At 36.8% G+C, this 22,973-nt stretch overlaps 1 protein-coding gene across 2 annotated transcripts in view; it reads right to left on the bottom strand.

The window, feature by feature from the left end:
- Positions 1–22,973, bottom strand: part of gpc6a (glypican 6a) — a 205,051-nt gene that overhangs the window by 69,745 nt on the left and 112,333 nt on the right. For both annotated transcript variants that reach the window (XM_084402279.1, XM_084402278.1), the window contains exon 4: positions 4,054–4,219. In XM_084402279.1, the coding sequence (XP_084258405.1) occupies positions 4,054–4,219 (166 nt within the window). The remainder of the gene's footprint in view (positions 1–4,053; positions 4,220–22,973) is intronic.

Below are 22,973 nucleotides of genomic sequence, written 5' to 3'. Positions count from 1 at the left end.
AACTTCAGTGTGTCGCAGCAGGAAACTTTAATTGCTGACCAAAAATGATGTTGCAAAATATGATTCATCAGAGGAAGGCTAACAAACCACAATTAGCAAATAAAAGATCCTAGCATGAGGTGCGCAAACACATTATGGGTTCAAGCTGTTTTATTACATGCAAGAATTGTAATATGAGATGCTTGAATCTGCAAATGCAACATGTCTCTAATGAATATTTGGGATAGATCACCATTATCACTTAGCCTGGTAATACCAGACTCTGCTACTTCACTTTGCTTCGTAGACAGAGTCTGGAAGGGCATAATTGAAAAGTGTTTTCTTTCTCGCGGGGGGCGCTTGTCTGAAGTTTAAAATCATTGGTTACCCGTAAGCCAATCACATAACGTTTGGTTATGGCGTGTGTTATGCGCATGCTCAGCCGCATCTAACTTCCACTGTAAACGCATGTATGATGCAAAAACTAAACCATCGAGCGAAATACCGGAGTGAACATGGCTGTGAACGACTTTTGCAGTTTATGTGAAGTAAATCTACGCATCCACCACGGTACAATCAGCGTCTATGTCATGGCTCTCAGCCCGCCCTCTGTTCGTTGATTGGCCGGCCGTCTGAAGACCGGTAGAAAACTGAAAGATAGGCTGCTATCTCAGACTGACTACAGGAGCGAAATGAAATTAGCGGAAGTAGGAAGTCTGACGTAGGCTAATTATCACTATCCATTTCAGATTATTTGTTATTATGACTCTATATGTGTCACGTTTGGTTTGGGGTTTTGGTTCACGTTCTGATGTTGCTCATGTTTGATTAGAAATAAACTGCACATGAGTTCTCACTTCAACTTGCCTTCAGTGGACATCCGTTAGAATATGTCTTAATTTGTTTAATTTCTTACAATTGTGCTTTCATTTATTTTCAATTTACCTGCCCTTTAATATATCAGTGCTCAGTTTTTTCTACTGGCCCAATCAGATGGGTTCAGATTGTTACTTGCCCCGTCAAAATGCACAAAAAGATATAGTTTTCGTTGTGTTTGACCCATGCAACCTTGCTTTAAGATTTTTAGGTATAGGTTTAACGATATGTATGTACAGAAATTGAATATACACATATATATATATACATATATATATATATATATATATATATATATATAAATAATCAGAAATCTCAAAAGAAACATTTCTCTGATCTGAGCTGCAATCCACATTCATTTTTTACAGCTCAATACTCTCTCTTATGCATGTTAGGAGAAACATCTGAGCCAAAGTTTATACTAAAACATGCATGAGAACTCCATTAAATATCCTTAACTACAAAAGAGCAGCTTTTCCTCTGGGAATTGCTATAATTAAACTGCATTAACCCATATCGCATATACACGCCCTTGACTTCGTCCATTAAAATAAATAAAATAATGAATTAGCACGCCGGTCGACGTAATCAACTCAATAGTGCCAATTTCCAAAAGGCATTCCCAGTGAAAGTTTGGTAAACCACACAGTTTCTTCAATCGATGCAGTGAATGGGGCCGGACCCGCTGAAGACGTGATCTGAATGTCTTCACAGGCCGGCTAATCAATGCAGGTGAGAAGGGCACATCAACACAGGCCACGGGGAAATGCCACGTATGCCACATGGAGCAAAGGTCAGGCCTGACCGCCAGCCCATCCAAGCTGATCGCACAAAGAGATGCTATTTCAAACAAAAACTAGTTTCTGTGTGGCCATTCTATAAATATTCAAAACAAAATGAATTATCCTCTTTTGCTAATCGAACCGCGGCACTATAAAGTCAGTCGATATCTCTCTGTGGGGGAGCAATATACTGATTTAAAATCTATAGAGCAGAAAAGGAGCTCTGAAAAAAATGCAGAACAAAGCCAAAGTGGTTTGAGAAAGAAGGCAAAGCACATCAGGAAGTTTAGCTTAAAGAAGTGGTTGATTGTGATTTAACTTTTCTAACTTAAGTTAGTGTGTAATGTTGCTGTTTGAGCATAAACAACATCTGCAAAGTTACAATGCTCAAAGTTCAAAGCAAAGGGAGATATTTGCTATTAAAGAAATTGCTTTTTAAGGACTACAACAAACGGCTGGTAGGAACTACAACGAGCTTCTTCACTAAATATAAACCCCGTCCCGGGAACACGCAACACCGTTCTATCTTCATGGAGCATATATGGAGTGATTTACAGATTATCATGACAGAATATGCTAATCGATGACTTGAAGATAGTTAACTCCACATCAGCTACATAAATTCATTAACTATCCATTCAGAAATGTCCTGTTGCTTCTACATGTTGTCACTTCTTGAGTCTCTCCATTTTGTCCGACTCTGGTTTGAACATAAAAGGCTGAACAGTTTCTATAATTTTCAGTGCGTGTCTGTGTGAGGTAATCAGAGCTGCTAACACACACACACACACACACACACACACACACAAGCTCTTGAAGCTCCGCCCTCTGTGCCGGGAGCAGCAGCTCATTTGCATTTAAAGGGACAACAACAACAACAAAAAAACGGCACATTTTTGCTCACCCTCAAAAGGTGACAATTTTAACATGCTATAAAAATATATATGTGGGGTATTTTGAGCTAAAACTTCACATATACACTCTGGGGACATCAGGGAGTTATTTTACATCTTGTAAAAAGGGACATTATCGGATAATCGGACCCCTTTAAAAAAATAACCTTGAATGCACAAATGACTGACAAATTTAAGTTTCACTTTCCAAGTTAAACAACACATACATTTTTCACATTGCATTGAGAATGTTGACGGTAAGAGGAAGAAAAGCACATTTGACTTCAGCAGTATCAGTTCTGTGGGTGGGCGGCATTAAGCTGCTAAAGCCAGTGCCTATAGGTCATATGAATCAATCTGAACCATCACTCAAACTATATTTATTGCCATCAACAGGAATATATTAAACATTCAACAGGATTGAGCAGCAGGGATGTAGCTTTTGCATAGCGCAGGAGGTGTAAACCGCCTTGGAGAAATTAGCAGTGTTTCTGAAATAAAGCAAGTTCTCAATTTTGCATTTCTATAGCTATATCTCTATAACGGCATGGAATAGCATTCACAACACATTTTACTTCGGTAATGTGACAGAATTCTAAATGAAACGGGACAATAAAGTCTGGAATGGAGCCAGAACTCAATGTGAGTCGGCTAAAGCAATGACATTACTAATTCTTGGCAGAAAGCAAAACCTACTGGAGTGAAAACTGAAACTCTTTGTTTGGACCAACTGTCAATATAATACAATTAAGTGATTACACTGACTTATGATAGATAGATAGATAGATAGATAGATAGATAGACAGACAGACAGACAGACAGACAGACAGACAGACAGACAGACAGACAGACAGACAGACAGACAGACAGACAGACAGATAGATAGATAGATAGATAGATAGATAGATAGATAGATAGATAGATAGATAGATAGATAGATAGAACGATGGATGGATGGCTGGACAGATAGAATGATGGAACGATAGATAGAACGAGATAGATATATAGATGGATGGATGAATGGATGGATGGAATGATAGAACAATAGATAGAACGAGACGGATGGATGGACGGACGGATAGAATGATAGAATGATAGAACGATATAACGATGAATGGATGGCTGGACAGATAGAATGATAGAACGATAGATAGAACGAGATAGATAGATGGATGGATGGATGGATGGATGGATGGATGGATGGATGGCTGACTCGATAGATAGACAGATGGATGGATGGATGGATGGATGGATGGATGGATGGATGGATGGATGGATGGATGGAACAACAGATAGATAGATGGATGGATGGATGGATGGATGGCTGACTCGATAGATAGACAAATAGATAGAACGCTTGCAAGAAAGAAAGAAAGAAAGAAAGAAAGAAAGAAAGAAAGAAAGAAAGAAAGAAAGAAAGAAAGAAAGAAAGAAAGAAAGAAAGAAAGAAAAAGAAAGAACATATAATCCAAAAGAAGAAATCAATATTTGAAAAGCGAGCCGGAAGCAGAAGCGTATCTCACCGATGAAGAGGTTCCACTCTGGGTCCAGGTCGGCTTGGTTGGCCAGGCAGCCCCGCATCACATTCTGGCAGTAGTTGGCACAGGGTCTGAGGCCTGGCATTCCTCCACAATACGGACAGAACAACATTTTGGTCAATGCTTTACTGCATCCTGGAGATATATTGACCTGCAGTAGAAATAAACAATGGGGAAACGTTAGTCCTGGCTGAACAGATGAGTGTGTGAATGCATTTGAGAGTTGCCTTCCAGGCTGTTGGAAGGAACAGAGAAACGAGTTGGCCTGAAATATATTCTAGAGAGACACTATATACTCACACCTTAGGACCTCTAAACGCTGTTTGTGCCACACTTAAAGTGGTTTTCAGAGTGAAGAACTGCATTGAGAACAGGTCAAAGGTGTCTCTCAAACCACACTGGACTGAGCTGTCCGCTCAATGCATGTCCATTTTCAGAGTCAGTGTGGGTTCTTTGAGGATACAACATTCGCAAAGATTCACAGACACTTGTTGACGGAGCTCAAATGGCAACGTTCTCACATCTAGCCTTCAGAGAAGACAAGTATCTACTCCCAACCGCCTCTGATAATTGCATGTCATTCTCTATCTTTATACTTGACTCAGGAGCTTGTATGCCAGAAACCTTCTGTCCATCATGTGCCGGCGCTCTCCAAAGGTCAAGGCCGCACTGAGAGGAGCAGACGGCCGGCTGGAAACATGCGGGCTGATTGCTCACAGAGAGATCTGAAAGGACATGTTGTGTTGATTTCTCTGATCAAGCCTGACAGTGCTGTGCGAGTACGAGTTTTTACTATCACGTGAGGACTAAGGGTGAAAACCTGAAAATCAAGTGTAGAAATATGCAGAATATACAGTACAGGTGTGCCAATTAATATAGAAGCTTGCTTCAGAGTAAAAAATAATAATAATTACGACTTTGTATTACTATAAGATCAAAATTAATATTGTTTATGGAATATTGCAGATGTATTATGAATTATTTATCCGTGCACATAATCTTTAATCAAAACAACTTCTCCTCCCTCTTGCAGCTCATCTCTTCTCTTCTCTGATGACGAGGGCGGGGCAACCTGTCACTCACATGAGATCGACCAATAGCAAACCATGACCATCCAATCAATTTCCTATGGACATAATCAAGCCCCGCCCACATTTGTTCTTGTTCCAGAAGCCTTTTTTTTACTCAGATTGGGAAGAAAAGACACAACCTCTGTTTCACGCAACTTTATTTGTGAGTTTACATCTCACAATTGCAAGTTTGTCTTTTAACTGGGGTTTTAGATATTATGATTGTGTTTATTTTTTAAACTTCCTCTCAGAATTAAAAAAGACAAAAAAAAAAAGTTTACTTGTTTGTTTAAATGTAAGAAACAAGTGCTGTTATCATTAACTAAACCTAATACAAATACTTCGCCTTTGGCTAAGCCACACCCTAGAATGTAGATTGACCAATCACAGCGCAGCCAAGAACGAGCTCCCACAGAGGTCCGACACTTTTTCACAGCGCTCCATTGACTTTAACACAGGCGTCTCATATTTTTGGTCTCGGCAGGCTATTACCGTCGTAGTTTTATCAAAAATATGGTTAAACGTTGTGCCTGGGGCATTTGTAACACAGATATGCGTTTCCCAGAGAGGTTGGAGGGGGGTGTCCGTTTTTTTCCCTTCCCAAAACCGAAGTCAAATCCCAGACATGGGGACTTGTGACTTGGTGACTTGGACTCGAGTCGACTCGAGTCGCTATTTTTATGACTTGTGACTTGACTTGACAAAAAATAAAATACTTGAGACTTGACTCGGACTTGGAAGTTAAAGACTCGGGACTTGACTTGACTTGAGACACGATGACTTGAATGACTTGAGTGTTAATCACATAATTTTTTCAGTTTGAATATAAAATAGCCTATATAAATTATTTAAAAAAATAAAGTTGATTACCCAGCTGGAGCGCAGGCTGAGAATAGCGTTGTCATGACTGGATCACTACACTATCATCAGTCGCGCCCTATCGTAACTTCCACACCACGCCCACTTAGATCAGATATCACATCAACATGTCAGCCGGAGGGGTACTGAGGGTCATCGCTTTCGGCTTCGAGAATTATTCACAAGATGGCAAAAGACGAACAGCGCTTTGCAAGACATGCACCATTAACATCGCGGCCAACTCAAACGCATTCACCGTGAGACACACGCGACACTGACTTTTCACACGCTCTCATTCATTTTCTCACGCACAGAAAAATCGTGACACAAGAGCAGGTTACGATATAAAAAAATCTCAGCTCTCAGATTCTGTCATTTTTATTGCGAAATTCAAACAATAAATACCGTTTTGGCGCTTGTAAATGTGACGCAGATCCCTAGCGCGGCACGTGAACCGATCATCTCTAGCTAGTAAATAAACACGAATGAACAATGTTGAAAGATACAGTACAGCTGAACTTACCGAAATGTATATTCCTCATACATAATATCGACCAATCAATCAAACAAATGGGTCAATAAAACAGCTGGAGAACAATTATGTCACATAACATTTACCTCAGGAAAGCCATTTGATGACCATATAGGCTATAGCACGTTAGTTGGCTAGAAAAAGTATTTTGCTAAATATGTGTACTATATTACATATTTATTATATTTTTACTTATCATTAAATAAAGTTGTTATTATAATAAAAAACGCATTATATCTCTCTGTATGTTTACAGCATTAGGTGAGTTGTTTTTTTCTTGAAAAAAATTAGTGCCTATCTTGTGTAGCCTACCTAATATTTATCCAAATGAGTCAATATTAAGTCAGATCACAATAATTGAATTGAATTGAAATAATAAAAAAGCGTAGCTTACCAGAAATTGTACCATGTAAACATTGTAACATGTTGTCACTAAACCGAATACAATTCAGTTTAGTTACTAAAATGTTTTGACTATTACAATACACTTATTGTAAACACAGTTTACGTACAACATTAAACTTTGTTACATTTTAAACACTGTTGGCACTTGGCAGAAGTGAAAAATAAATAATTTTATGAAGTTACAATTTTGCTTGATTCCATGATGTATTTTACTGAACATGAGTATTTACAATGCAAATCCAAATTATTGTAATTTATTGACAGTAACTGATATCTTGTCTTTTCACTTTATTAAGATCAGATTCTGCAGGTAAAATTACAATAATAAGGTGACTTGACTTGGACTTGACTTGACCTACTACAGGACTTGACTTGACTTGACTTGACATAGCCTGTGACTTGACTTGACTTGACTTGCCCAAGAAAAAAATACTTGGGACTTACTTGAGACTTGAAGGTTAAGACTTGAGACTTACTTGAGACTTGCATATGTATGACTTGGTCCCATCTCTGTCAAATCCTGACAAGTGTCATCTTTGGATTAAACTGTGTGGACGTCCTCACAGTCAGCTAAACCCCTCAAGGATCAACAAGTACACTTTTGTGGTAAATTTTGCTTTTAACCTTACTGTGAAGTTATACTAGTTAGACAGCTTTATGCTGTTTTAGGTTATGATTTCGGTTCTCTACCCTAATTAATGAAGAATCAAGGTGCTAGCAAGCAAGCTTAGCGATAGTTTAGTTATCACATAAGTCAGGATTTTATGTTTTGACTAGCGGCTGGATACAAACACGTTATGTTAATGTTACAGACACGCTGTTGTGGTAGTTTTGAAGGTGACTAACGTTACCGCCACCATGTTGCCCAGATGAAGTTGTCGGACGTAGCAACAGTAACTAAGGGGGGCGGGGCTTAGCCAAAGGTGAATTGAAATAAAGCTAAAATAAAATAAAATATTACATACAAATAATAAAAATAAAAGTATCAAAATCAAAATATTAATAAATATTACATAGTATAAAATTATACTAAAATAGCTCTCAAATATAATAATAGTAATAATAATCATCATCATCATCTTTATGCACAGACAACCCTTGATGGCCTACTGAAATTTCCAAAATGCGCAGTATAAAATACATAATTTTCTTAACTAAATAATTGGACTGCCAAGAGTTAAGGCTTTTTAAAAAAGATTTTTTTATTTCTGAATAAAATGTATTTAAAGAAAATAAAAACGGTAGGCAGAATACAATATAGGCTATAGACTACGCAGTACGGCCTACGCTAACTATCTTAAGCCTCAGTTTCTTCTTTGCAATAGAGCAAAAGCGCTTCTTTTCTTCCTTTAAGCTCCTGCAGTTTCTACTTTGCCCTGTTCTGTACGGGAGATAGTTTACAAAGAACCTGTCTAATGTTTCAGACACGTGTATTCTGTCAAGCTTGATTTATTTACCCTTCAAAATCTTTGCTTTACACGACTCTACCATCGGCTTGTAATTGAAAGAACAAGCGTAGGATCAGTTGCGACTCTGAAGCCGCGTCACACCTCCGGATTGGAGGATAAACTCTTCCTGTCTTCATCATCCTGATGATCCTTCAGATCCAGACAGCGCCAAACTTCCCTTCCTCTCCCGCTCCAAATCTAGCAGTGTTTGTGGAGCTCCTGGAGACTGTGAACGGGAGAGGATCAAACGCAGCTGCTCCGACGCTCCCCGTTTTACACTCCGACATCAAATGCTGAGCGCAGGAGAGCTTTGAACGCAGTTTCATCACAGCAGCTTCTCTCGGTGTTTCTCACGCGTTTCCTAATCAGACATTAACTTCACGCAGAACAACACACAGAGACTGTCTGCGAACAAATGTGACTTTAAACGAGGGACACCGCAAGGATATTTCGTTGTACTCTGAGACTGAGGAATAAATCATGGGATTATTTTCATGCTTTAATACAGTATCTGAGAGGTTGACAGGACAAATTATGTTTAATGGAAACACCCTGCTGACTGTATATATATATATATATATATATATATATATTTTTTTTTTTATATATAATTAATATATATAATATTTTTCTTTAGTTTTGGGCCCTAATAATAGCCCTATATTAAAAAAAAATAATAATTAAGTAATTATATATATATAATTTTTTATAAGAATGCCCTAAATGAAGAATCACATGTCTCATTATTGAATGGTGGTTGGTTCGATCGAAAGTTTGGGTCTTGTAATTTTGTTTTATTATTAATATTTTAAAGACATTCATATTTTTATTCAGTAAAACTGCATTAAATTGATAACAAATTACAGTAAAGACATTTTTAATGTTATATTGTTAGATGATGTTCACTGTAAAAAATGATTGTGATTTTAACAGTAAAAGACTGTAAAAATGCTACAGTGAAAAACTGTTAATTGGTTAACAGAAAGTTTCCTTACTATATACGGTAAACAACTGTGATAGATCTAACGGTACATTTAATGTCATTTTACTGTAAAATACTGTTAAATTGACAGTTTTTGGAAGTGAAAAAGAACAAGTCATTGTATAATTTACAGTGAAAAAAAACGTAAATTGACATTCCCACAATTCCCTGCGTGACACTTCACATTTGATGTATTTTTGTTGAAATAACTATGTTTCTTCATAGTTTTCTTAGTTCTTTCTAATCAATTATGTACATTAGGGTTTTATGTTACATTTAATGTTGTTAAATTAATGCTTATTGCATTTCTAAAATGTTATGTGTGTTACCATGATGGTGTTTAGTGTTTGTATGAATGATACTGTGCAGCTTCTATATATTATTATTAACTTTCTTGTGAAAGAGCTGCTTGTGATGGTCTGTACTTCATCATGTGACTCTCATCTCCACTGTGATTGGTGGTTGTCAGTGTATTACTATGGTACAAAACAGATATAAATACTTAAATAGTTCAGTAAATTAAAATTATATCAGATAATTAAATACGGTTTATTACTGTAAATTTAAGTAAAGTCTGTAAAATGCTACCATATTTTTTACGGTAAATTTCTGGCAACCACAGCTGCTGGTATTTTACCGTAAATTGAACAGATTTTTTTTTTTACAGTGTTCATTTGGACTTTCTATTCAACAAAAAATCTTGAAAATAAGATTTCCACAAAAATATGAAGCAGCAGCACCACAACTGTTTACAACATTGATAATAATCAGAAATGTTTCTTGAGCAGCAAATCATCATATTAGAATGATTTCTGAGGGATCATGTGACACTGAAGAGTAATGATGCTGAAAATTCAGCTTTGATCACAGACATAAATTACATTTTACTATATATTCAAATAGGAAACAACTAAATAAAATATTTCACAGTATTACTGTCTTTAACAACAGTTTTTAATCAATTACATTCAGCCTTGGCGAGCAGAAGAGACAATCTTACCCACCAGATTTTTAAAAACACCTACAGTACGCCTCCGTATCTTTAAAACGGAGCTGTTCAGGTACACTGATGTATAAAATAATGAAGTCCCTCAAGCCAATAAATACTATAGATTGTACGTACTTGAGGTCAACAAAATGATTTATTCCGGAGTCATGCTCATGTACACGCATAGCACTGAGTTATTAAAGCGTAACCTGTGAGCAATAAAATGTTCCTGTGGGTTTGCCCACCGCCTATATTTAATAAAAATCTATCTTAACTTTGACACAACTGTCATGCAGAAGAAATGCCCAGCAGTGATGGAGGAGAAATATGACGTGCGTTCAACATGCAAGAAGATATGAAGGAGCACAAACTAGGTCATTTCCATGTTTTTACATTTCACAGCTAGACAGCATGCAAAAACAATGCATTTTTTATGAAAGTAAAGCAGCCTTCCTCGCAATGCTCTGATATACCTGTCGCAAATCAATCTGAAAAGCCCAGGAATCGAGCTAAGCCATGGAGAATGCAACATGCAGTAAGCTTGATCAGCAGCCGAGATTTCCTGAGGACAGAGAGACCTGTGAGTCATTTATGAGCTCCGGCTTCAGACGCCTTCCACAATAGCAGCAAATTCCAATAAAATCCCCCTTTTTCACACCATGCAGCCAGTCGCGATCGTCCAATCCCTCGAGCTGTGATTCTGCTTACAGGCCAACGGCCAAAACCGACACTAGCTTTAACACTTTTTTGCTGGCAACCTGGAAGCCACAAAATACTGTGTTTCATTTTAATTTTAGAAACTTTCATTTGAACTCTTCTCAATGCAACACTAAATAAAATAAATTCAGTCTTTGACAGCCTTGATCACTGATTATGAATTGTCACAGACTAATACAAAATTTACAAAAAAATATCGGCCAACCATTCTTAAAGACGACCTATTATGTGCTTTTTCAAAGTCTTGATTTGTTATTAGCCTCTACTAGAACAGGTTTTCATGCTTGATTATTTTCCCCATATTCTCCATTGTTGCAGCTCCTCTCTTCCCAGGCTGTCAGTAACTAGTGTTGCTTTCGTCAACGAAAATTATGACGAAATATTGTCGTCAACGAACCGTTATCACCTGACGAAAACGAGACGAGACGAGACGTAAATGCTGGTCATGTGACGATGACTAAAATACATGTATAATGCAATATCGTTGACGAATAAAAACGAGACTAAATGTGGTTTACAAAATAAAAATTATGCTAAAATGTCTCTTCATTTTCGTTGACCAAAACGAGACGAGACGAAATGTTATAACGTCACGACGAATGAGAGAGTTGTGCGTGAACCCATAGTTTCACACGCGCGGGTGATTTTTAGTTTCACTTTCTCTGGCAGCGCAATCTCAAACAGCCTAATATTTCGCCCTTGTGGAGGATAAAATTCGCTCTTCAGACCAATTTACATCAAGTAGAAAACACGAAGATATCATGAAGAGATCGATGGTCTCTTTCCTGCTCGTGTCCCACATCCCTCTCAGAGCGCAGAGTGTATATCACGCGTCTTTGTGTGGAAATATAAAACGAGTTTTTTTTTTTTTTTTTTTAAATAACCCCCAACCACCGCCGGTAGTTGGTCCATTACCACGGTGGTAAAAAAAAAACTGCCACCGTCACAGCCCTAAATATACTAATAAGATAACCTTGTTTGAAATTCTATATTGACTGGGTTAAATAGAATTGCATTACTAAAAAGAGACTAAAATACAATTTTCATTGACTAAAACTAGACTAAAATGTCATCAGTTTTCGTCGACTAAAACTAGACTAAAATGTCATCAGTTTTCGTTGACTAAAACTAGACTAAAATGTCATCAGTTTTCGTCGACTAAAACTTGACTAGACTAAAAAGAGTATGAACGTGACTAAAACTAATAAAAACTAAAACGACAGCTTGACACAAAGACTAGACTAAAACTAAAATTAAAACAGGCCGCCAAAAACAACACTATCAGTAACGCTCTGTTTACTTCCTGTCTCTATGAAGCCCCTCCTTCTGAAAAGCACACTGTGCTCTGATTGGCCGGCTGGATCAGTGTGTTGTGATTGGTCGAGCGCTTCAAGTGTGTTTGGGAAATGTCCCGCCCCTTACCATGATCGCCAGTTTAACACACTACAAACTAACTCAACCAGACCCCGCCCCTTTATTCTGCATATTAATTATTTAAGGCGAGACACTACAGGTGAATAGGGTAACATTTTTAACTAGCAGATATCACTATCAAACTTTCCCAGTTGATTACCTACATTAAGATGAGGAAAAAAAAAATGTATTACAAGTTTTCTTTAATTTAATGAAAATATGCTAATTATATATAATAATTTGCATATATATATAAAAAAAAAACGAAATCTGAGTATTGGATAAAGCCAAGTTAAAAAAAATGTTTTCATTGTGTTCACATATTAGCTGGGAAAAAAAAAAAATTACAGAGGGATTTATGGATATCTACTTTTGTTATCCTGTAAATCAGAATATGCTGTCAATAGCCTTAAAAAATGATTTTCGCCATGTTTTTTGGAATAAAATATTATATAAATCAGGCTAGGAATAATATATTTACAAATCCCTCTGTAAATGTCTTCATAATATAACTAGGTACAAGACTGGAAAGTTTGGTGTATATATACTGAAGTGGAGATTTCGGACTTGGAGTATCAGAGAAAAGTCATTTTGAGAAAATGGGCTTTAAATATTTATCATCAGCCACTGAGAATGTGCATTCAGCCCTTTTACTTTCACGATTGGTTGCTGATAAAAAGGAAATGACCATATTTGGATCCGACAGGATTGTACAGGAGAGAGAGAGCTTTCCAGCGGTGCATGTGATGACAGGGAGCAGACAGCGATCGCGGAGCAGCATGTTGATTAAGAACGACAACTTTTGTTGAATTTATGAGAAATCTACAGACGCAAACAGACAAAGTGTAGTAAAATAAAGACCTAAATGTGTATTTCTGACTTTTTTTCACCACAAGTCTGAAAGAAGACATGTTATTGAAGACAAATATCCAAAAAGCTCAAAATTGACCAGTAAAAAAAACAAAAACAATGCTTTTGCCTGCCGTGTCTCGCCTTAAATGAGAAACATTGCGACGTGTTCGTTCCCGGAGGAAAACTCCAGGACTACAATGGAGGTGTTTCAGGGAGTTCAGAAACACTGACACTGATATAGAGAAGAACTCCTGCTGGAGGGACTTTGTAACTTTGCAGAGCTTTTTCACACTCAAACAGCATCATTACACACTAAAGAAAGATGAACATGTGAAAAAAAGCATATTAGGTCCTATTTAACATTTCAAATCATTTAGCATATCATGTTAAAGGCACTGGATAGAAATGTAAACACTAATTGTGCTCTGGTACATGTAGAGCAATCTAATTTAAGTACTTCCTTTAATAGTTCTGACATTTGATGATTTGATTCAATTCAAAGATTCAAATCAGAGATAAAATTCAAAAGACTGAATTCAAAAGATTAAATTCAAAAGATTCAAATTGATTAATGATTCAATACGACGATCAGATTCAGAATATTCAAATATTTAAACAAAAAAAGGATCAAATCAATGACTCGGTTCAAAAATCAAATGAAAGATTCAATTTAAAGATTCAATTAGATGCTCAGATCTATCACAGTAATGCACATTATCCAACATTTCTGATGGAACGTTTCATGGATTGTACTGCCTAAGATCCGGTTTGAGGATCTGGAAAGAGTCGGTTCTGTTCGAAATCAAGCAGGAATACAATACAATGGGTTTCTGAAACCACAACTGAACCTGCTTGTCTTTATACGACATCTTCTGAGCCGCTCAACAGAATGATAACTGGTTACCAATTCATCTTGGTCATATACAAAGTTAAAAACGTTCTCATCTTTTGGTCACACTTCATATGCCTTCATGTTATTCAGTCGTTCTACTTTCTTTGTAACTCTTTGCGAAATTTACAAGAAATATCTGAGTGAAATTGAATTCAATCAATTATCTGGAGTAATATAAACTGTAGCGCATAACCCTTAAAGAAGAATATGCTCAAATCCCTTTTTGTTTTCCTTAAAAGGGATTTGAATCACAAGTGCACAATGATATCATTATATCGGCATGCTGTTGATGCGAAGAAAAGCACGAGCAAAGTGCCTCTTCAATCCTTCTGTAAGGAAACGCCTTCAGGATAAATCTGAAACGGAGAGTCCTGCTTATAAAAACCCATAAAGGACAATAATATACTGCGCTGCATGTACTGGGAGAAGATAAAATGGCTTTGAGCAACTGCACAGAAATCCTGTTGGGTACATTGTGTTCCATTTTAAGCCTGGCACATTTGATTTCTCATTCCGAGCTGAACCACATAGCCAGGGTAAACCGACCCATGGGAAATCTTGCTGAACAAATCCTGAGACTCGTCAGCCGCATCTGGGAATGAAAATATATGACCAATGGTTTTAGGAAGAAGCACAGAATTAACCTTGAAGGGTGTTAAGAGACGCGATACAACGCGACGAGCTTAGAGCTGCTCTAATGTGAGGCGTTTGGCACGACAAAAAGAACATTCCTGTCAGCAGATGGATCTAATCCGCAGTTATTATGACAGTATGCCCAATCCAATCTGGCACGAGCCTCCAGAATCAAACCCAACACACACGAGTGAAACTTCGAACGGAGCAGCTTGCGAGTGTAGGCTTGGATATGATATAATCAGATCCCTGAAGGTGCAGCACCTCCTTCTGTTCCTCTCTTTCGTTTCAAATGTCAGAGAAGGGCTGAGAAGGTGCAAGAAGTGACATAAGTAGTTAATAAGAAGCAGAAGCTAACAGGAAGACTCTGGGCTCCTCACGACCTCAACTAAAGAACTTCTTGGGTCTTAAGTGTGACTTCGGTACACTGTAAAAAAAAACAACGATTTTTCTTACTCGTTAATAAAACAAAGATGAGCACCAAGAACTATAACTTTCAAGATAACTCTACGATAACTATATTAGTGTCCACACCAGCGGACGATATTCGGATTATTTTTCTGCAGTTTTGTCGACTGTCACTTTAAATGCTTGAGCTCTTTAAAGCAGGATGGATTCTGATTGGCTGTCAATGTTGAAAAAAAGGATTTTTTTTATTTTTATTTTTAGAACTATATCTTTATCGTTATCATCTTTGGTGTGAACTGGCCTCAACATTTTACAATAAGGTTGCATTTATTAACATTAGTTAAAGGAACACGCCACACTTTTTGGGATTTAGCTTATTCACCGTATCCCCCAGAGTTAGATAAGTCCATACATACCCTTTTCATCTCCGTGCGTGCCGTAACTCTGTCTGACGCACCCACCGCTAGCCTAGCTTAGCACAAACACTGGAGGTAAATGGCTCCAGCTAGCATACTGCTCCCAATAAGTGACAAAATAACGCCAACATTTTCCTATTTACATGTTGTGATTTGTATAGTCACAGCGTGCACAAATAACAAGGTCACATGAGACACAGCCATCTTCTAACCGTATACATACTGGGAACTATATTCTCAGAAGGCGAAGCACTGCTACTTCTGCGGAGTGATTTACTCCAACTCTGAGCGAACAACTCTGGCTGTGTCTCATGTGAACTTGTTATTTGTGTGACTATACAAATCACAACATGTAAATAGGAAAATGTTGGTGTTATTTTGTCACTATATTATGCACTATGGGGGGGATTTAAAAAAAAAAATCTTACATCACAATAAGTGTATTGTGATTGTCAAAACATTTTAGCAACTAAATTGAATTTTATTTTATTTTATGTTACAATGTTTATATGGTACAATTTCTGGTAAGCTAAGTTTTTTTTATTATTGCTTGAAACAAATTTCTCACGATTTCAATTCAATTCTTGTGATTTGATTTAATATTGACTCATTTGGATAAATATTCGGTACACAAGATAGGCGTTCATTTTTCTCAAGAAAAAAAAAAACTCATCTAATGCTGTAAACATACAGACAGCCCTATCAGCTGGTAGTATTTAAGGTTAAAAATAACTCAAATTAAATATAATGCGTTTTTTTATTATAATAACAACTTTATTTAATGATATAAGTAAAAATATAATACATATGTCTAATCTAGCCAACTAACATGCTATAGCCTATATTATGGTCATTAAATGGCTTTCCTGAGGTAAATGTTATGTGACATAATTGTTCTCCAGCTGTTTTATTGACCCTTTCCGCGGATGAAAAACACTGATTGATCGATATTATGTATGATGAATATACATTTCGGTAAGTTGTACTGTTTGTTTCAACATCGTTCATTCGTGTTTATTTACTATTAGCTAGTAGAGATGATTGGGTCACGTGCCGCTAGGGATCTGTCGCGTCACATTTACAAACGCCAAAACTGTATTTATTGTTCGAATTTCGTAATAAAATTGACAGAATCTGAGAGCTGAGATTTTTTTATATATCATAAGTAACCTGCTCTGTCTAGTCTGTCGGTCTCCGTGTCCTCTTTGCTTCGCGATTTTTCTGTGTGTGAGAAAATGGATGTGTGGCGCGAGAGCGTGTGAAAAGTGTCAATCGCGTGAGTCTCACGGTGAATGCGTGAGAGTGGGCAGCTCTGCTTTAACATGAACTAACAATAAACAATTCTACAGGATTTATTAATCTTAGTCAACGGAAATTTCAACATTTATTAATACATTTTTAAAATCCAAAGTTATGTTTGTTAATGCACTCACTGTAAACCCAAATAAGTTGGCAAAACTCAAAAGATTTGAGGTAATCAGTTACATCAATTTTAAGTTTAAGTAAGCAGAAATAGCAACTCATACATTTGAATTGCTCTTAACTTGAAATATTTGAGTAAGCTAATTCATACATTTAACTTATTATAATTAACTTTATTCTCGCACTCTTGCAAACTATTCAAACTCAAAATGTCCAGCTTGAAGATTTTAAAATAAAGATTGAAAGAGTTAGTAGCTTAGCGGTGGTGACGTCGAAGTCATGTGACCGTGTGTAGTTCATTTATATTTTATATTTTTAGACTTTTCTTGTATTTAGGCTTCAAAATTCATAAATGTTGTGTTCATTTGTGAGGAATTTGTCACAATCACAAAACTTATTTTCTGCAATAATTCAAAAGCCAGTGGAAAAGCGAAACTTATGGTATGGCCTATAAACGTACACATTACTGCAGCTCTCTATTTCAGCAATCATTGCTGTTTATTTTTCACAAAAGATGGAATGCAAGTACAGAAATCTGCCGGCAATGACACAAACTAGTGCACTGCCCTACTAATCCAAATAAAGCTCAATCTCTCTAAAGATCTGCATTAGCACTCATGCCAGCATCACATGCCCTTTCTTTCGGACATTAGGCATGTTCGGCCAGCATCATTAACACCGATGCACTGCCAGTGAACTAACACGGCTGAAGTCAACACGCCATCTGTCAACCAGAAAGACGGAGAAAAAAGTGGGAAAAGAGGAAATGTGAATACTGAATACGCATTCACATTTTTGCACAATACTAACTCATTTAACAATACTAATACATTTACATACGAATGGGAAAGCTAAGCATGATAAATCACAATTAATTTAATATTAATAATGCTTTGCTTAAAGCACCATGTTATTGTCTGACCCAAACATGATGGGTAAGTATAAATATATTATATTATAATACTTGGAGCTGGAGTTTGGTGGACTGTTACTGTAGCTTAACGTCTGCTTGACCTCATTCACTGGAGTAAATATTAAACTCCCACAGCCCTACATAGTAAACGCGGTTTGGAAAATGAATGGATGGATGGAAATATTTTAAACTAACACGGCAACACATCTTTCACAAACTAAACCAAACTAATGTGAACTTTTCAAACCACCTTGCTTACGCCCAAGGCAACAGGAACAACCCACACAACAACATTTCTTACGCTTCTGCTGCATGATCACACTTCTGAAACACGTGTTTATTCAGCACAATGTGTTTACACACTCAACAGGACCTTTAATCCAAAAGAGAGGAGAAACAATCTCTTAACAATTGCAATCGCTTCTGCTTGTCAGATGCTTTTCTTATTTGTGTCTAATTTGCATTTTTCTAAAGGCATTTTATAAGAAACATCACAGAGACGGTGGTACTTCAATTAAACATACTTAGAATCTCCATTAAGGTCTCCCGAGAGCTGAAACAGCCACCTTTGAGCAATAAAATTCTCCTATGGAGCTGAACATTCATATCTTTACTGAAAGAAAGGGCCAAAAACATATAAAAATGCATGTTTTTATACGCTAACACAGTACTGTAATTTGCACATATTGCACATACATGTCTGTGCCATTAAACCATTCAATATAAAGCTATATATATATATATATATATATATTTTTTTTTTTTTTTTTTTAAGTCAAAATATTAATAAATACTATAATAGCATATACATTATACAGAGCAACTAGCTTCACAAACCTGTTTCTACTAACTTGCTCAGAGATATTCCCTCAAACTTTTGCTCTGCAATAACAGTAGTTGATCTAGGGTGTGTTTCCCAAACAACGACATTGAATATTGAACAATCTGCTGAAATATGGTGTTCAGGGTTCTCAAGTTTTATCAAAAGCTTGGAGTGAGATCACATGTGGTTGGGGGAGGAGCCTAATGGAGCCCCGCCCCCACCTGTCCCCACCCCCCCAATTTTACCCATTGTTCATAATTAACCAGCACAAATTGAAATTATAACAATTTGTAAATCTAATAAATGACAGAGCAATTCATCACATCAAATATACTCTTTAATTTTATATTTCAAAATTACAAATAAGTTACAAAAATTACAAAAATATAACAAATTGCTCCAAACAGTTTGGAAAAACAAATATTTTTGCATTTTTTAATGTGTCTAGTCGAAACGGTATAATGATTTATTGTGTGGTGGGACATTGTGAACAAATGACATATTAGAGTATTATTAAGGTGTGTGTGTGTGTGTACACAAGAGTTATGAAATGTGTTTTGTGTTGTAAGTGTTTGAAAAATACAAATGCAATGGCAATGATTAATGTTTTGACAGGATATATTACCCAGAGCACTCTGCTTTAATACGTATGTAGCCTTAATGTAACTAGAAATACTATTAATACAGTATAATATATAATTTAAAATAAAATAAATAAATTTAAATCATAAATGTATTTAAAATAAAATCAAGAAATACATCTTCATTCCTTCCCATACCCACTAACATTTCCCTTAGTTTCAGATAACGTAAGCTAGCCAAACTGAGCCAAAGCTTCTGGCCTGGTTGCAAAGTAGTTTTTGACTGCATCAATAATAATGTATACGATGGGCTATATATTAAATGTTCTAGCCTAAAAATGTTAGACGAGCTTTCTTCCGACTTACCTTCTCCATCATCACGACGTGTGTTCGCGCGATGTTGTTGGTTACCTAGTAACGAACGTACGGTGGCCGAGAATGTTCCGTCAACTTCCGTGTGTTCGCGCATCTATGTATGCTGCCTATTAACGAACGCAATCTGGCCGAGATACGTGCTGGCGGCAGGAAACTTCACTTTGTGTGCCCGCGCCTCGTATACAACATTATATATAAAGCTTGTAGGACAACTTGGTTGACATTGCCTTTTCAGCGTGAGAAATACACGGTGTGGCGTGTGAGCGTGTGAACTGGTTGAATTGCGTGTGTCTCACGGCCAATGCGTGAGACTTGAGAACCCTGGGTGTTAGCTTGCTATATTTCCAACCAACCGTTTCCCGAACAACGACGTGACTCGCTGCTTCACTACCGTAGTACGATGCATCGTTGAAGAAATCAACTAGCTAGTCACGACTGTTTCCCGAAACCGTATTGTCGCAAAGTGGTCGTTCAACCACGTTGGTTTATGACGTCACACACGTGGTGGAGTAATAACTTATTTTAATGAATCTGTTTGAGATCGAATTAACACTAGATGTTTTGCTATAAATTACAGACATGACATCTGAGGACTGTTTCTCATTTTTCTCAGTTATTTTGCTTTATTTCCAGATTCAATCATAGGCTCGTTCTTACATAGTAGAGCACGTTCGCACATGCGCACTCTTCAAAAACGGTGCTTTAAATCTCTTGACAAACTAAAAGACGTAAATGACATTTGTATGTATTCTAAATAAAAGACACAGGTTGTACTGAATTTTCAGCTTGCTTATTTTGTTCAAGATAAGGATTTATTAAGTCCACATGTCATGCAAACTAGAAACTCTGCTTTTAACCACAGGTCGAGAGCTGTCGTTCCAACTTTGCGATGTTGTTTGCGAATGTTTGTTAGAACGATGGTTTCGGGAAACACCGACTCGTTGAACTATGCTGATGACGACGGAACCTACGACTATAGTTGGCTAACGATGATTTTGGGAAACGCACCCCCGAAAGAGAAAACTTACAGTAAAGAAGACCATTTAAATGAATGATCGCCACAGCACCTCTAGTGGCAACACTGAGAATGCAATGCTTTCTGTTCATAATTCAAAAAGCTTGCATTGCTTAAAAGCATTAGCATTTATATTACAGGCCTCACAACCTATTGCTAAATTTCTCTTTCTTTCACCACATCTCCTATGCTACAGTACCATAATCCCACATGCAGGTTTGCCCTACAATTACCAATTCTCTCTAATTGAACGGCATCTGAGGACAAGAGCCAGTGAGAGCTACAGTTTAACCGCCCAGCCGAGACACTGGCTCCAAAACAATCAGCTCTGCTGCGGTTAGCACGCCGCCGCACCGCAGATCTCACACACACACACACACACACATGTGAGCGAGGTAATAAAGACAAGAGCTCAGTCGCTGTATTTGTCATGCTCGACTGCGGCGGATCTCGCTCTACTGGCGCTTTATTGTGTTTAGATGCCCTGATAGATACTAACACTTCCTCAACAACTTCCAAGGACACAGATTCGACGTGGTTTCCCGATGGCTGGATGTCCATAAAGATTATACGACGCTGGTGCTAATCATGAGTTTGTGCCAATATTAAGGGTCGTGAAATTCGAGTGACAGATTGAGTGCTTTTACAAGAATGTCAGATTGAAGTGCGTACGCATATACCAGTTTGTTCTTTCTCTCATTCAAATGATTCAATATGAGGGAGTGCATTAGCACAAGACATTTACATATAATAATTTTAAAACACATCCACAAATCATGATTTCATCCCTTGAGGGAATGATAAACATGACCCACAACTGTCCCTAGGTCTATTTAAAAAATCGACTTTATGAAAAACAAGGCCAAAGATGCTTATATTATCCCGACAAGGCGGCACTTTACACTGAATGTGACACATTTATCGACACACTATTTTCACATACAATAGGCTTTAATGAGGCATTATTGAGAACAATTTTGATGGAAGTAAACAGGGTTTTATTTGTAGGCTATGCTCTTTTCAGCCAACTAATGGCCAATGTGCAATCACAAACAACCACTTTTGATGTTCCCTGCTGGAAAATGGCGTGAGGCAACCAATCATGCTCATAGAAAAGTTTCAAAAGGAAAAAGTGTTCAAAGTGTTCAAATTTCGGTGGTAGTATTTTGTTGGAAGGTAACATGTATGCAAAACCCAAAATGAAAGGAATAGTCAGAGCTCAGTATATGCTAATGTCAAGTTGTTAGTGTAAATACCACACACACACACACACACACACACACACAAAATATCCTCAGATGTAAAAAAGTTGATAGTTCCTATGGTGTTTCTTCTGGGTAATGTTTTAGACTTTAGATTCACGTTGTAAGATGATTCCTGGTACATATTCATACGCATTTTCTGTGGACTTCTTGTATTTAACCCAGAATATTCGTTAAATGCTCACTAAGAGCCAGATGCAAATAAAAATGCCTTTGGCGAGTAATTCAAATGGAGATGGTAACATTTAAACAGCATCATAGGAACAATAGTTTGACCCTCATTAACACCAGCAAATTGAATCAAAGAGATACAAACAGTCAACTAAAGAGCAGTTCAGTGACTGCCAGCGACACCACGCTTTCATTTAATGAGAAACATTCAAATAAAATACAAAAAATAAAATAAAATAAAATAAAATAAAATAAAATAAAATAAAATAAAATAAAATAAAATAAAATAAAATAAAATAAAATAAAATAAAATAAAATAAAATAAAATAAAATAAAATAAAATACCTTTTTGTCCTGGCACAGCACTTTTCTCTATTTGTAAAGCCCTGCATGTGCTTTTTCAACAGCAGACAAGTAACACTTTACAATAATGTGTCATTTGTCAAAATTAGTAACCACATTAGTTAACATGAACTGACAATAAATAATACTTGTTCATTTATTAGTTAATTCATCATGCATCTGTTAACGTAACTTAATTCACTGTGAACATAGTCAAACAAAACATGAATGAAAATGCATTAACAAAGATTAATAAATGCTGTAAAAACTATATTATCCAGTGTTAGTTTATGTTATGCAATAAGTAATGCGACCGTATTGTAAGTAAATAAATAAATAAATAAATATGTATTGCTCACATCTACAAAATATGTGTGTGAATTGAAC

Source organism: Rutilus rutilus (genome assembly GCF_951802725.1).
Source record: "Rutilus rutilus genome assembly, chromosome: 2".
Lineage (NCBI taxonomy): Eukaryota > Metazoa > Chordata > Actinopteri > Cypriniformes > Leuciscidae > Rutilus > Rutilus rutilus.
Note: the sequence above shows the minus strand (reverse complement) of the source record. Positions and strands in the feature narration are given on the sequence as shown.